General features: G+C 47.0%; 1 protein-coding gene across 2 annotated transcripts in view; it reads left to right on the top strand.

Annotated features, from left to right (window-relative positions):
* CFDP1 (craniofacial development protein 1) overlaps nt 1-15903 on the top strand; it is a 66339-nt gene that overhangs the window by 9703 nt on the left and 40733 nt on the right. For both annotated transcript variants that reach the window (XM_062007663.1, XM_062007661.1), the window contains exon 5: nt 11214-11318. In XM_062007663.1, coding sequence (XP_061863647.1) covers nt 11214-11318 — 105 coding nt within the window. The remainder of the gene's footprint in view (nt 1-11213; nt 11319-15903) is intronic.

Here is a 15903-nt window from a genome sequence, read left to right as displayed (position 1 = left end):
CTTCAGAGCTGCTGTCCTCTTCCAGATCAGCCCCTTGATCCCTACCCTTTTTAGGAGAGAGCAGGTGGAAATGGCTGCAGGAGAAGCAGATCAGACATCTGAGAACACTCAAAGCTTTTCAGAGTCTTTGCTCAGCCTCTGCTTTCCTTCTCAACAGCTGTGATGTGCTCTCTGCTCCTTGCATGACAATTGAGATCAACCAAAATGGGGAAACAAAAGGGATCTAAGTGGAAGAGTTTGGAACACTAGCACCTGTGTTATTGCTTTGCTTTGGAGACACAGGTAGCTGTCTGAGCGATGGGCAAACATTAAGTGGGGAGAATGCTCTAGCTGATAATGTATTTCAAAGGGAATGGGAAAAGAGCAGGGAATTTACTCCCACAAGATGTAGAGCTGGCACAAAGAGCAATTTTTAAAACATGAAACAGTCCATCTGTGTTCTTGCACTGTGGTCTTGGCATGGCTGATTATCAGAGAGAGCATGCAAGGCCATTAACACTGCCCTTACCTTGTGATGCTTTTCAGGAAACTCAGGGGATGAATAATAGCAAGGGGTTGGCAGCTCACTCACACTTCTTGCTGGGTGTGAATCTTGGTCATTTGTTTTGTGCTGCTGGGGTTTTGCACAATGTTGAGTGAAGGACAGTTGCCTTTAAAATCAGGAGAAAGCTCATTAAGCTTGGGTGTGCATCTCCCTGACCACCATGGTATGCTCCCAGGTAGCATGGTGCACAGCAGGTCAGAGCCAACATGGATGCAATGTTTTCCATATGTGCTGCTTTTTGCATAAGCCTTTCCTCTATTGCTTTAATATCTTGAATGAGAAGGCAGGTGAGCATTACCATGTGTGTCCTGATGCCTTGGAAAGCCCTGCTTTTTTTCCAGGTGGATAATGAGCAATACACAGCATCCAACAGCTGAGGTAGGCAGGGATTGTCAATTGGATCTGGAAGACAATGGGGCAGAGGAGGAAGCCACTCATGTTTTAATGTGCTTTTTGCAATGGCTTTGACTACAGTAGCAAGGAAGTGTTAGGAAAGGTAAAACAAATGAATCTCAGTAGCCTCTTGAAAAGCCACTGCAAAGTCCAGCCTCTCCGAGGACTTTTGTCTCATGTTGATGGCCAGTGATGCTAGATGTTCATAGGGTTTTATCCTCAATCCCCTTTGCACAAGGGCTTCTGGAAAAGTGGATTCTAGCCACTTTGCAGTGACACACCACTTGCTCCATGGGACTTGCACAGTGCAAAAACCTTGGCTTTTGAGATTTTTCCAGAAATTTCATCTGAGTAGTAGGAGCTGGGGATGATGCCTTGGAACCATAAGACAAATCAAACCACCCAGAATAACACAGAATATCAATGTGCCCACTGTTTAGAGGTGACAGTCTTAAAAGGGATTGGTTGCTTTTCTACAAACAAGCACCAAAATGCTGATCTTGGCGTAAGAGCATGTAGGCAGCAGCCCATTCCTGCCTTTACACTGCTGTTTTTCTTAGAGGTCAGAGCATACCTCAGTTATCTGCAGTTCATAGTGTTTTTTTCCAGTTAAAAAATGAGTTATTGATTGGTGGGCTTTGTTGGAGGGCAGGAACTGAAAATATGTTACCTTTGAAAAGATGCTTAAGAATGAAGGTGTCTCGGGACACATTTGGGTAACCTTTCCTCTGTGTGCACCCACTCCCTGACACTTCAGTTTCCTTGGGGAAGCTAAGAAATTAGAATGTCCTAATGTTGTCCAGTACTGATTGGCACAACGTTGGCCCAAAGATGAGGCTGTAAAGCATGAGCAGGAGCTGTATTGTGTGCTGATTCACTTGCTAAGCATTTACTTTTCTCAGAGGCAAGCTGCAGAAGTTAGAATGTCATCAACAGTGTGACAAACCTAACCAAAGTAAGGGTACTTGCTTCTGAAGTAGCTCAGGTTGTGGCCTGCTAAATGTGCTTTGAGAAGGGGAATGGCCTAAGGAACAGCTTTTCTTCAGGAGTTTGGTAGATGAGCAGATGAGGCTTCTGCTTTAATGGAGATTCTGAAGCATGGAGGGGCTGTGACTTGTCTGACATTCACCATTGTGCTGACTCCTGTCTTTTTCATGTTATCATGCTTTTGGAAGTCCCAAAGTGACTGAGATATAGCCACCTGAAAGCCATTTTATGCTTAGAATATAGTTTGATACTTTTAAGGAAATGATTGATGTGTGCTGGTTTCACTTGGGTGTGTTTGGTGGTAATCAGTAGGATGAAAAAGGCAGCTCAGCTGCTATCTCCAAAGGTGGGAGGAGTCTCCAAGCATCTCTAAAATGATGGCTTGACCTCTAGATTAACTTGGGCATTTCTGTGGCTTTCAAATCTATAGTATCTGGGCACTGCATAATCTGTGGGAACTTAATGACCAGCTGTGTTCTGTTGTCTTTGTGTTCTTCAAGTATTTTCTGCCTGTGTTGTGTGTAGTTAGTGTGGAAATATTTAACTAAAATCCCACCCTTCCCAGTAGGTGAGGGAAGAGACATCATTTCTGTACCTGGCTCTCAGATAATTTCCCAACTTTTAAAAATCTGGAAACAGAAGGTGCTTAGTGAGCTGTTCAGGTGTCTCAGAGGCTTTTTTGTTTCCTCTTAGTAAAGGGATTTTTTGTCCCTCTGTTCCTGCCTCAGATCCAGTCCCAGCATTTTGCTGCTTGCCTTTTTTCTCTTGCTTCCAAATTGCTGCCTCATTCCTGACAGCTCCAGGCTCAGAGGGGCTTTTGATGTCTGGTGAGGTGCTGGCAGAGCCTGCTTTGCAGCCCTTGGGCCTGGGGTTTCCCCAGCTGGAAAATGCAGCTTGAGAGATGGATTTTTTTTCCCCTTTTTGTAGCTAAGATATTCTGAAGCAGGAGAGTTTCTGCATTAGCCTGAAGGGAAGGCAAAGCTGTTTGCTGCCTTGCTATCTCATTAACACATTACAAACTGAGTCAAGCTTAGTCTGGCCTTTTCCCCACGGGGATGATTCTGCTTTGTAGTTTGTGTTGGCTCCTGTTGTGATCTGTGTAACCTTTGTGTCCAGTATTCATAGCTGTAAGTGAATTTTGAACTGCTGGCTCTTGAAACCTACTGTTTTCCTTCCCTCAGTAAGAGGAGAGATCCCCAACGTGAGCATTCCACTGCTTTGCAGCAGTTGTGGGGTTGCAGGGATCTCTCTTGTTTTCAGTGTACCTGCAAGTTGTGGTTAATGGGGTCAGAGTACTGTCATGTGTACAGCAGCTGCTCACCTGGAGTGCTCAGCTCAGAGGTGTGTTCCCTAATTTGCAGTTAATCCTTTTGGGAGGTGCAAATAGAAATGGTAGGATGCCTGAGACTGAAATGCAAACTGCTTGTCAGGATTTTGGGCTGGCCAAGGGAATAGCAATCCAAAGAAGCAAGCAGAGACCTGATGCTTGGAGATACTTAAAACTGGGGTGGATAAAGCTCCAGTTAACAGAGAGGTGAAGCCTTGTGCCCTGGCTGTGGGTCAGCTGCTCCAAAGAGATGTCTTTGATGTGCTCTACTTATTGCAAGCTCCAGTGCAAGCTTGGTAGCTGGAGTGCTACTTTCCTTTGGATTTAGAGAGCCTCTGGAGGAATTAGTCAGTGTCTCAGCTGGCTGAACTGTCCAGGCATTTTCTTTACATCTGTCACAGAGTCTTTGTCATACAGGAGATGATGAAAACATGTTGTTTTCTTCAAGGCTTGTGAAGTTAGGACATGGGTGTCAAAAAGTGCTTTTTATGCATTATTGATGTTAAAATGCCATTCAGCTCTGACTGATTTCAGGTGAACTGGTTTGAGATGCAGCTTGGGCTGACTGCTTGGATAGGAGCACACACCTGCTGAGGAGCAGCACCAGGCAGGCACCTTGGCCCTTGCCTGATTCCAGGAGAGCTCTGATCAGATTTGTTTCTTTTTAAAAACCAGCCAGCAGCTTCTGTGCAGATTAGCAGCCCACAAAATAATCAGTCACTCCAGCCTGTTCTTGTTTGTGTTGCTTCAGGGAATAGGCTGTTTCCCAGGGAACAGATTCTCCTACCTGGTTTGAAAAGCAAGGTTTGAAGAACGTTAAGGGTTTTTTATCTGAAAAAGAGAAAACTAATGTTTTGCTTTTGACATTAGAAATGTGATGGGAACTTGTTAATTCTAGCTCTGCTTCCTTTACACCACGTAATCCAGCATAAAATAAATACATGGCCAGTGAGCAGGCAAAAGGGGCCTGGAGGTTCAGTGGTATGAGGACTTAATTCTGTCCTGGAAGGTGCTGAGCACGTGCACTGCTGTGGTTTCAGTTCCTTGGAGGCTGGAGCACCTGGCTCTCATACAGTGCATCTGTCCATGGAAGGCACCAGAACATGGCAGCTCAAGCACAATATTCAGACAAAACATTTCTCATGCCTCAGAAGGAATTATTTTTTTTACAAACCTTGGTAGATGACTATTGTTTGCTCTTCAAGTGATAATTCCAGAAGGCTGGAGGACTAGATAATGAGGCAAGACACAGATGGGGGATATTGGAAAAGGATAATTAGCCTCATTTCCCTCTTCCTCTCTTGGTCTGTGATTTCCCCAGAGCAAACTACATTAAGATTGTGTGAAAAGTTTTCTATTTGTGTTGGGGCTAAACTGAGGCAGGTTTCCCAAGTGAGGTGTGTGTGTCCTGAGCATGAGTGGTAAAGAGCTGGCATTTTCCAGAGCTCCCACTCTTGTTTTCTCCTTCTCAGTGTGGAGGTCAGGGGAGGTGTTACCTTTGTGCTACTGCAATTAGGGATCTTAACTATCTTCTCACAGAATCGTAGAATGGTGGGGTTTGGAAGGGACCTCAAGAGTCCAGCTAGTCCAGCCCTTCTGCTAAAGCAGGTTCCCCTTGATCAGGGGGCACAGGAACATGTCCAGGTGGGTTTGGAAACCTCCTAAGGAGCCTCCACACTCTCCCTGGGCCAGGGCTCCCTCACCTCACAGTAAAGAAGTTTTTCCTTATGTTTAAGTGTAACTTTCTGTATTCCAGCTGCCCAGCACTGAGTCCTCTTATATCCAAATGCCAATATGTGCTTTCTCTGCTTGATGTGCTCCAGGCATTTTGAGTAGGAAAATGTAGTTGTGTTGAGCCATGTAGGGTTAGCTGAGGAGATTCTGGCACTTGGAATGCATAAGGTTGCTATTACATAGCAGACTACAGACAGAAGCCTGCAAACCTTGATTTGGCTGATGGTCTTTCCCAGCTTCCCTTATCCTACCTCTGAGACTCAATGTCCTTTTCCCTTGAAAGAACGTGGCTCTGCTGATGTCCTTCTGTAAGGGCTTGTAGAGCACCCTGCTGCTTGCTGCTGAGCTGAGCACTTTACTGACACCACAGCTTTGGCATCCTTTAGGCTAATTCTGTTTCCTGCAAACAGGACTGGCTTCAGCTGTGCTAGAGACAAGACACCTGAGCACTGCCCTGGGGTCCATCCTGGGCTGTGAGTGTGCTGTGCCATGGTAGCAGGAGTGGGATAACATGATAGATGGGGACCCTCCTCTATCCACCTACTGTGCACCCTGTGTAAAGATCAGAATGCAGGAGGAAACCTGGTGTTTTAGTCTTGCTCTGCCCCTGAACCAATCATGATAACTGGGTTTTAAACCGCTTTTGCATATGAGCTGGAGCTGTGTGAACGTGGTGCTTGTTTTAGCCTATATTCCTCTTTCCTCTTATCTGCTTATGTGGCTAAGGGGACTGCTGGGAGCAGATCAAACACTTGTTCTTAAATTAAGATGCTACCATTCAGTACTGTAAATGGAACAACTTCTGTGACAGCGTGTGGGTTGTCTTCCTGTGGTTTGGTGCCCAGCATGTGTAACTGGGGCTTTTTCCACATGTATAGCTTACAGTTGGTAAATGGAAAGGTGACAAGTTCTTCAGTGGAAGATGGAAGTAATGTACTCCAAGGTGGCTGGATATGGGTATGCTTGGATACCACTTTGAGCTTGGTTCACAGATGAAGGGTCCTAAGGAGGACACTTGTAATTATTAGAGGCACTTGGTGATCTAGTTTCTAGTAGGTTTGAATTATTAAAACTTTATGGTATGGAAGACCTTTGTATTTTACAGTTGCCCAGCACCTTGTGTGGTAGCATTGTCTGTGCTACTGGGCTGCAGCATGGTCCAAAAAAATAACTGTCTGTGTTTTGCAATTTAATAGCACAGCAGTGTAATGAATAACCTTTATGGGGAAGTGATGAGAGTGAGTGGTTTTGTGTGTGAATTACAGGGTCTGGGAGTGGGCAAGACACTAGCTACTTGTTTTATGGCTGACAATATACTTATTTTCATGTTTATTCCTGGAGTACAATGTGTGAATAACATCCCTGTAAACAATCAGGCAAATAGTTATTTATCAAGTATTTAAAAGTGAGAGGTCTTGTAATTTTCTTTAGTAATGACTGTGATTTCTTCCAGCTGGATTAATGGCTCTCATTCCTCCCCATGAAGAACAAGAAGTGCTTTGGTTACTACATGGAGAGTTGTTTCCCATAATAATGCAGACCAGAGGATTTTTTTTCCTTACTGGCCTGGGATCTAGGAAAGGTTGAAATGTGCATAACCTGCATGAATACCTTTCAAAGGCCTGTAGTACTCTTTTTGTCGGTCCTGTTGGAGTGGTGCATTAGTCCAGCAGCAGCCTGCCTCAAGAGCTGCTTTAGGTTCAGTTTGAGGCAATCGGTGGGTCTGGTGGAATGGACTGGAAAGGTCAGTGTTAATTAGGTTTCTGACTCTGGCCTCAGCTGGGCAGTCTGGGTGGAACAGGTTGCCTGCAGCTTTGTGGCTCTGTTGCTACAGCAGCCAACTTCAAAAATGTACTTTAGAGCAGCAGCTGACAGGCCAAAGAGCTGGGGGAGGGAAATGAACAAAGCGTTACATTCTGTGCCCAGCCATTGCTGTGGGTACTCTGAGGTGTTGGAGGAAGATCAAAGCCCAAGTAATCCCTTGGTAGCAACAGCCTCCTTGGGGAAGCAGGCAAATCCCTTCCCAGCCTCCCATGCCTCCCCAGTTGCCCTTGCACAACAGGGATGGGGCATTGGAAGCTGAGGGCCAGGAGTTGCCCAGGGTGAGTCAGTCACCACCATGCCTTAGGACTACCTCAGTTAAAAAGAAAAGAAAAGGAGGGTGGTAGTAGTGGTGATTCCCTTCTGAAGGGAACTGAAGGCCCCATATGTTGGCCAGACCCATCCCACAGAGAGGTCTGCTGCCTCTCTGGGGCCTGGGTTAGAGATGCTGCCAGGAGACTCCCTGGTCTGGTTTGGCCACCTGATTACTATCCACTGTTGGTAATGCAGGTTGGTACTGACAGAAGTTCAAAAGCTATTAAAAAAGACTTCAGGGCACTGGGGAGAATGCTTGATGGCTGGGGAGCACAAGTAGTGTTCTATATCCCTCTCATGGCAGGGTGTAATACTGAAGGAGTAAGGAAAATTCACTTGATTAACAGGTGACTCAGAGACTGGTGCCACCAGCACAACGTTGGGGGTTTTGACCATGGTGAGATTTTCATGATGCCAGGTCTAGTGACAGGTGGGGTTCATCTGTCTCCACGGGAGAGAAGGATCCTTGCAAACAAGTTGGTGGGGCTCACAGAAAGGTTTTAAACTGATTTTGAAGGGGGAAGGGGATAAAATCAGGCCCACTAGAGTTGACCCTAAGAGTGTGCTGCCATTCAACGAGACCTGGACAGGCTGAAGGGTTGGGCAGACAGAAATCTAATGAAATTCAACAAGGACAAGTGTAGAGTCTTGGGAAAGGATCACCCCTTGTACCAGTACAGACTGGGGAATGAACTGTTGGAGTGTAGGGGAAAGGGAGCTGGGGGTGCTGGTGGGCAGCAGGATGAGCATGAGCCAGCAACGTGCCCTCGTGGTCAAGAAGGCCAATGGCATCCTGGGTTATTTGGAAGGGCTCTGGGCAGTAGGTGGAGAGAGGTTCTGCTCCCCCTCTGCTCTGCCCTTGTGAGACCACATCTGGAATATTGTGTCCAGTTCTGGGCCCCTCACTTCAAGAGGGACAGAGAGCTGCTGGAGAGAGTTCAGTGCAGGGCCACAGAGATGATGGAGTGGAGCATCTCCCTTGTGATGAAAGACTGAGGGAGCTGAGGCTCTTCAGCTTGGAGAAGAGGAGCTGAGGGGTGACCTCATTCATGTTTACGAATACATAAAAGGTAGGTGTCAGGAGGCTGCAGCCAGGCTGTGCTCAGTGATGGCCAATGATAGTACAAGGGGCAATGGGTACCAGCTGGAACACAAGAGGTTCCAAAGAAATGCAGGGAAAAACTTCTTCCCTGTTAAAGTGAGGGAGCACTGGCAGGGGCTGCCCAGATGGGTTGTGGAGTCTCCTTCTCTGGAGACTTTCCAAACCCGCCTGGATGAGTTCCTGTGTGCCCTACTCTAGGTGGTGCTGCTCTGGCAGGGGGGTTGCACTGGATGAGCTTTTGAGGTCCCTTCCAACCCTTGAGATTCTATGATTGTGTCATGTCCCTGGACAGGCAGATGATTCTTTTGCTGCTGAAGTGTCTGTCATTGAAGGGCTGTGCCAGACCTTCCCTGCACAGCATTTTGAAGGGGCCACAGCAGGCAGAGGTTTCTCACTTCTCTCTCTTTCTGGGATTGACCATCTTCCTGCTCAGAGAAGAGCTGTGGCTTGCAGCATTGGCTCAGCCAACAGTATGCTAACTCAGACTGCAGCCTGGCAAATCCCTGGAGCTATTTTTCACATTTCCTATAACTCAGCTTGTGGTACAGGCATCATTCAGTTTTGTCACTGGGCTGGAGAAGACTAAAGGTAGTCACGAGGTTAAGACCAAGGGGCCCTATGTTTAGATCCTAGCTCTGCCATAGCTTTTGAAGACCTGCTTCCTGTGCATGTCCAGATCCTGTAAAGCTGTTCAGTTGCCAGATTCCTGTTGGTTTATGGGAGCTGAACTGAGCCATTATCTCTTCACACAACAAGCAGAGTTAATGGCAAGGCCTGCTTGCTGTGACCTCTGCTTCCTTTCCCAACTGCTGCCTCCTCATCATCTTTACACTCTTCAAGTCTCAGAAATGTGCAGGGTTTAACAGTAGGGATCTAACCCAGGAGCAAATCCTGTGGCTGAGAGGCCAGCACAGAGGGCTGGCTTTTGGTTTTTCTTTTTTCCAGGCCATGTGGTTACTATGCTGTGCCTCTAATTCCTGCATGTTTGGGGTCTGCATGATGTTTCTCACAGCAGCTGGCATGCTTCCTGAACACTGGGGGTGGACCCTGATGGCATGAGAATGCAGGAAGGTGACTGGAGAAGGGAAACTGCTGGGAGCCAGTGCTGCAGAGTGCATGAGAAACAGTGCTGCTCCCCAGCTGGGCTGGGGACAGAGCTAGTTCTTTGGACACTGCATTTGAAAATAAATAGTCTGCATGATTCTATTATATCTGAAGCCCTCACTCATGGCTTGGGAGCTCTCTGTGGGAGTTCTGTTTAATTGCTGCATGAGAATACCAAGTTTATTCTAGGGCAGGAAATTCATGGCTGTAGAAGAACCTTTAGCATATGACTGCTGCATTGTGTGACCATCCTTGCTGAAGGCTTTGACTAGGTGATGTGTTTGAGATGCCCTGAATTGTGATGATTCTGTGATAATGGCTCGGGTTTCTTCCTGAGCTTCTTTTCCCCTTTTCCCACCCCACCTCTTTCCAATGTGATCAGCAAACACTTCTAAATATTCATAACGTGGGATTTGTCTCTATCCACATGACTGCCACTGGCTTGAAAGGCATGTGGCAATGCAAGGAGGGGAAATGGGGTTATCTCCTCCTGGGCTGTCAGGACACGGCTGAGCAGGAGGTGTATGGCACAAGAGTTCTTAGTTCTGAATGTGTCTTTTCCACTGTTTTTGCATTCTGGGGAGAAGGAGGAAGAACAGTTTCTCTTCCCTAACTGCTGATTCACTGTCAGAATAGGGATGTGTGTGCACTGGTTCTGTGTGAGGGGGTTGTCAGAGCATCGATGCCTCCAGGCTTAACAAATACCTCCCCAGCACTTTCCTCGCCAGTAACCCAGCTGGGTTTTCAGGTCTTCGGGTTTCTCCATGTCCATCAGCTATCAGTTTCCACGTGGAAGTTGCAGGCTGAGGTTGGTAGGCAGGAAGCAAGCAGGGATTAGCCAGTCTTGTAACCAGGGCAGATAGGTGACTGATGAGGCTTTCAGCCTCTCATCAACACATACTTGAGACCAGGGATGAGCCTGCACACTTGGCAGCAGGTGCAGCCAGAAGCCCAGGCTGCACGAGGGTGGGATGGAGGACCATGCTTTCTGGGCTGGCTGAGCTGTGGGTCAAGCTGCCTCTGTGCCCACAGAGCTGCAGGGCTCCAGAAAAGCTCACAAGCCTGTGCTTCAAGAGAGCAAAATTATTAGCTTGGCAAACTGTGGCAACCTCATTAAGAGCTACTGAGAGCGTGAAAAGCATGTTGCTGGAGGCAGGTCATTCTAAATGAGGGGGCTAAAGTAGCTGGGGTTTTCTACCAATGAATTATTGAGTGGTTTTCTAGAGATTCTTACTCATGTTGGTAATTCATTCCCTGCTGCAGATGCCATATTGATTTATAATTTTTTGAAGTTCAATATTTTGCACCCTCAGGGCCTCAGACAAAAATTAACTATAAAATGATAGCAGATTTCTGTGTTCTGCCTCATCACAGCTTTCTCTCTCATTCCCCATCCCTGGAGCCAGTTTCCTTGCGGATGTGGCCAAGCCTGTGTGCTGTGGGCTGAGACGTGGGTGGCAGAGCAGCTGTGGCCAAGAGCTGCCTCACTGACCAACAAATGAGGAAATCAAGAGACCAATTAGGACCCTGAAATTGCCCCCAGTGACCTGAGCAGATTATCTAGTAGCTGCTAGTGAGATAGGCCTGTTTGAATGAATAGGCATTCCTGTTCATTTGAAGGGAAAAAAAGTGCTTTTCTCCCCCAGCCCTAATTAGTTCCTCTTTTCATTTTTTCTGCCATGAATATAAAGGGTTTGTCACTGGAATGACATCTCAACGAGGTACAGGTTCTTCAGCTTGCAGCTGGTGGAGTGGATCTCCGGGCAGGTGGTGTGGGGACTCCTGTACCTGGTTTCTGTGTTTCAATGCTGGATCTTTGATTTTGCTGTTGTTGAGTACAGCTCTTCCTTAAACTCTTGTTTGTTTCTTTCTTTTCCCTCCAATAGAGTGACTAAGGAAGTGGACTCAACCTCAAAAGAAGCTAAATCTTTTCTGAAGCAGCAAGAGAAATGGCAGGCAGCAGCTCCAGCTTCCCTCCCGACAGGCTCTGGGTGAGTACGTGGTTTCTCTGCCCAGGTTCGGGTTCTTAGTGAGATGACAGTGTTTAAGCCTATATAAGTTCTGTGGTATTTAAGCTAATGGGATCTGTTTGCTGCAGTGGGAGCAGGACTAGACCTGGGAGGTGTGATGATGTGAGAGAAGCGGGGGAAGCAACCCATGAGTCTCAGTGACTCACTTCATAGGTTCAGGCTTGAATTTCTCAATCCTCTTAAATAATTCATCCTAGTAAGGAAATACTGTTTGGAATGTCTTGAGCAGCCTGAGGAAAGTACAAGTAGCCAAGGAACACGCCTGAGACGGCCTGCAGCTCCTTTGAAAGGTGCTTCTTGAAACCGTAAAACCCATAGCAGGCTGGGCTGTGGTTTCTTATAAACTTTGGGGAAGCTTTTGGAAGAGAAATGCTTTTGCCTCTTTCATGTTCTCTAATGTCATTTCAATGTGGATTTGTCACTCTCTGATCAAGCTCTAACACCTTATTCTGAGATTATCATAATGCTTGTCAAAGATGCAAAGAAGTCGGGGCTGCTGTGCATCTGTCGTGCTACTGTGGCTCTTGATGAGCTTGGGAGATCACCTGCTTCTCAGGAACAGAGGAGATGCTTCTGTGTTCCAACAATGATTAAGTCACTCATTTGCATTTATATTTGAAAGGCATAAGCTGAGTATGATTTGGTCACATAGAAACAAGATCCATCAAATAAATATGTTGTCCTTCCCATCTGCTGGGGAGCAATTCTCCAGTGTGAGCTAAATCTGCCTTTTCCTGAGGCTGTTATTCAGCTACTGCAGCTGGATTGTTACTCACTTTTCCAGCTAAGTGTTGTAGGGCTTGTAGTTAGATCAGAGTAGTGAAAGCATACTATGTGTGTGTGACTTGACAGCTGCTATTCCTGAGATGAATGAACACATAGATGAGCACAGTCTCACTGCTATTGTTCACACTGCACAAGGGTTTGTCCCTGCAGAGCTCATTAATAAGTTGTGTATGGGGGGCTGTGCTGCAGAAACTTGCCTTGAGTTGGGCTGGCATTCTTTGTTCAATCTGGGTGGCCACAGAGGTGGTTCAGGTGGCAGCTGAAGCCAGGGCAGCTCCTTGCTGTGCACACTGCTGGTGGTCCCATGTCTTCAAACCTACCTTCCAGTTCATTCAGCAGGTGCCATGCTGCTCTGAGTACAGGTAGGTTTGGTAGCCCACTGGGAAAGCCCCATGGGCTGCTCACCTTCCTGTTCTGCTGAGATCCATGTTTCCTCCTGTATCTCCCTGGCCCAGGGGGAGGAGGGGGATGGCCAGTGGCCTGCACAGCCTGGTCACTACCAAGATGGGTGACTGCTTGTGCTGCTATTTCAGGAGAAATAACCAGAGCGTCATTTGAGTTAACACTGTAGATACCTGAAGAACTCACATCAAATAAGGGGAAAAATGGAATAAAAATCAGTATAAGAGATAAGGAGGTCAAGGATTCCTTTAACTTTCTTCCAGTGTGATTATTTTGGAAGCAGCTTAATTAGGTCGTTGTTCAACTTGCTGATGTGTGATGTCCTACTCACAGTTGCTTGCTAGATGTGAGGTGGACTGGCTGCAGGGAAAGAAGGGGAAAAGTCCCCTGGGCTTATATGTCTTGCCTTCCTTCAGAGCAGCAAACTCTGAAGCACTGCAGCCCTGCGTGCCTTCCCTTTCACAGCCTGCTGCAGAATATCCTGGGTTTGTGCACTGATGCTACAGCAGAAGCATAGCAATGGTGTGTTGATGGATGTGAGGAACAGCCCAATGTTCTTGAGGGTTTGGCAGGGGACTGCCTGGGGCAGCCTGGCCAGTGTGTACCCTCTGGTGTGACTGCTCCAAGTAGACTTCTGCCTTGGGACAGTGTCTGAGACTGATCCCTGAGACTGACAGCAGATATGCTTGCCTTTGGCTTTGGAGGGTGCTTCCAGGTGGGAGGTCAGCCAGGGGACTGTCAGGTGAGAAACTAATGCAGTGTTCCTTAAAGTCAGATGTCAGTCCCTTATGTTAAGAAAATTACAAAGGTCAGGCTTTAGACTGGGAGCCAAGCTATTGTCCAAGCTCTCCTCCCCTGGAGTAAAGAGCCACAAGCCTCAGTGACGTGCCAGAGCAGTGCTTGGGGACCAATGGAGCCTGGCATCAGCCGATGATCCTTTGCTGGTGCCCTTTGGGCTACTTAAAATAGAAGTTTTGGGGGAGAGGATGCATTTCTCCCTGTGCATTACACAAGAGCCCCAGTCTGAGTCAGTGTCACTAGAAGGCAATAGGAAACACATGATTTGGAGTCCTGGATGTGCTTGTGGACACCTACTGTCCTGTGATCCCTTGTCAGCCCCAGGAGCTTTGTCAGCTACTTCAAAATAGAAAAAGGGGAGCCTTGTCCTGTGTGCAGGGGATTCAAGCAGCCAGCAGTGGCCTCTCCATGTGTCTTTTCTTTCTTTCCCTTGCATGTAGGTTGCATTCTTTCTGGATGCAGCCAGCCTACCCTGCATTTATTTAATTTCCCTTCTCTAAACAGACAGAAGTAATCCAGGAAATCAGTGGTCACAAACCCAAACATCCGATTCCACATCTCCATGTTACAAACTCTTGCAGCATAACTGGTCCAGGGGAAGGGATGTTTGGGGCTGAAAGTGCATTTCCTGAATGTGTTTAACATCCATACCGGATGTGCTATAAAAAGCTAGATTTGTGCCTGTGAGGGACACGGGGGTGGTTGGAGGAGAATAACTTAAACACTTGGCTGTAATTAAAGCCAGGAGTACAAAACAACCCACCCAGTTCTCTCAGCAGGCTTTGCTGGAGAGGTCAGAAGCTCTTGGTTCCCAGGGATGTGATGGTCTCACAGCCTTCCCATTATTCCCATCGTGTCCCCCTGTGACTCCCAGCTAGGCAGCAGTCTGCCAGCAGTGGGTATCAGTTTGTTGGAGGGGCTTGGGGTTGATACTCTGTTCTAGACACGTTTCTATAGTGCTCTTGGGTTGCATTAGGCTTGCATTGATGTAACTAGAACATCACAATGAAGGGATCCACCAATCTCTTCTAATTTGCTGTCACAAAAAATAGGTGTAAGGCTCCCAGCAAAAAAAAAAGCCCTTTGCTCATTGCTGAGCCTTCTTGCCTGTCTTTAAGGCCCCATTTCCTATCCTTACCTCTGTTCCAGGGCCTTTTAGGGGACAGCAAGAGTAGCTCCTGGCTGTATATGTGTGACCTGATGAAGGGCTCAGTCAGCTCTGTGGGCATCCTGGGTGCTCCAAGGCACTACTCTGCCTTCTCCCTGGCTCAATCATCCTCTGTACTAGTTATCCTATTTTGCAACCACCATTTCATATTCAGATGATATCAAATCACATTCATATTCATTTCATATTCAGATCATATCAAAGCAAATTAAATCCTCTGCACAACTTACTGCAGAATGACTCTGTGTGTGTGTGTGTGTGTGTGCTTATGCACACATGACTTCAGACTCAAAGAGAGGGGGAGGGGGTTGAGTGACAAGCTGGGAAATACCTGGACAGACCTGAGGCCTGCAGCAGGAGCAGCTGCCCATAGGTCCTGGCCACTTGTCAAAGCACAGCAGCAGTGCACAGGCAACAGTGCTGCTGGAGCAGTTCTCAGAATGAAAAAAAAACCCCAAACCGAGTAGTTGGTGGATCTTACTTGAGATTCTCCTCTAGGCAGCTGTTTCTACATGACCTGAACAAGAGCCAGGAAGAAAAAGGGAGGTTTTTCTCTGGCTTTGTTCTTGTTTTTGCTTATTACCAAAACCATTTATAATTAAATGTAGTCTTGCTCACTCAGCCCAGCTGTTGCTTTTCTGTTTGATCCTGCATGAAATTACAGTGGTGGATGTGTGACCTCCTAGGCCTTTTCATGCCTTGTAGGCTGGTATAAACACAGGGTAACGTTTGCCTTTGAAGCACACAGGCACCACTCCCACGGAGCTCAGGAGGTGCAGTGCTTGCTTGACTCTTGGTCTGTGAGGGTTTGGACTTTGGAGCAAGACCTAGCAGGAAGAGGCACTGCAAGAAAGCTCCGACCTACAGACTCATACTTGCAAGACTCTAGCCTGTTCAGTATGGAACTGCTTTCCTGCCCTAGTCTGCAGTAAAGCAGTTCCCATGGACTGACCATTAAATGATATGAAAAGCTTCAGGCCTTTGCCTCTGGAAGTTTGCTGCATGCTAATGCTAGAGTAGAGGGAATCCAGCAGGAGACATCTGTCCATGGCTTCTCTCCCGTCTTCAGCGTGCAGGAGGAGGAATAGTGGCAGTCTTTGTAGGAGGATATGGATGATGGGAGAATATGGAGCATGTTTGCATCATCCTGATTTGTTTCTCTAATTTCTGAGCTAATCTTCCTCTTCAGCTTTGCATACAAAGCTTTTTCTAGCACAGATGCTCTTTCCGTATGAGTTGGCTAGAGCTTACTTGTATCCTTCTGTATCATGACCAAAACTGGTCACTTGAGATCTTAAGTGGACACTGGTGAGACAGACACAAGCTCTCAGTTTCTGTAAACCTCAGATGATCCAAACCAAGTGCTGCAGCACTCACATGCCTCTAGGGAGA

Source organism: Colius striatus, chromosome 14 (assembly GCF_028858725.1).
Source record: "Colius striatus isolate bColStr4 chromosome 14, bColStr4.1.hap1, whole genome shotgun sequence".
NCBI lineage: Eukaryota > Metazoa > Chordata > Aves > Coliiformes > Coliidae > Colius > Colius striatus.
Note: the sequence above shows the minus strand (reverse complement) of the source record. Positions and strands in the feature narration are given on the sequence as shown.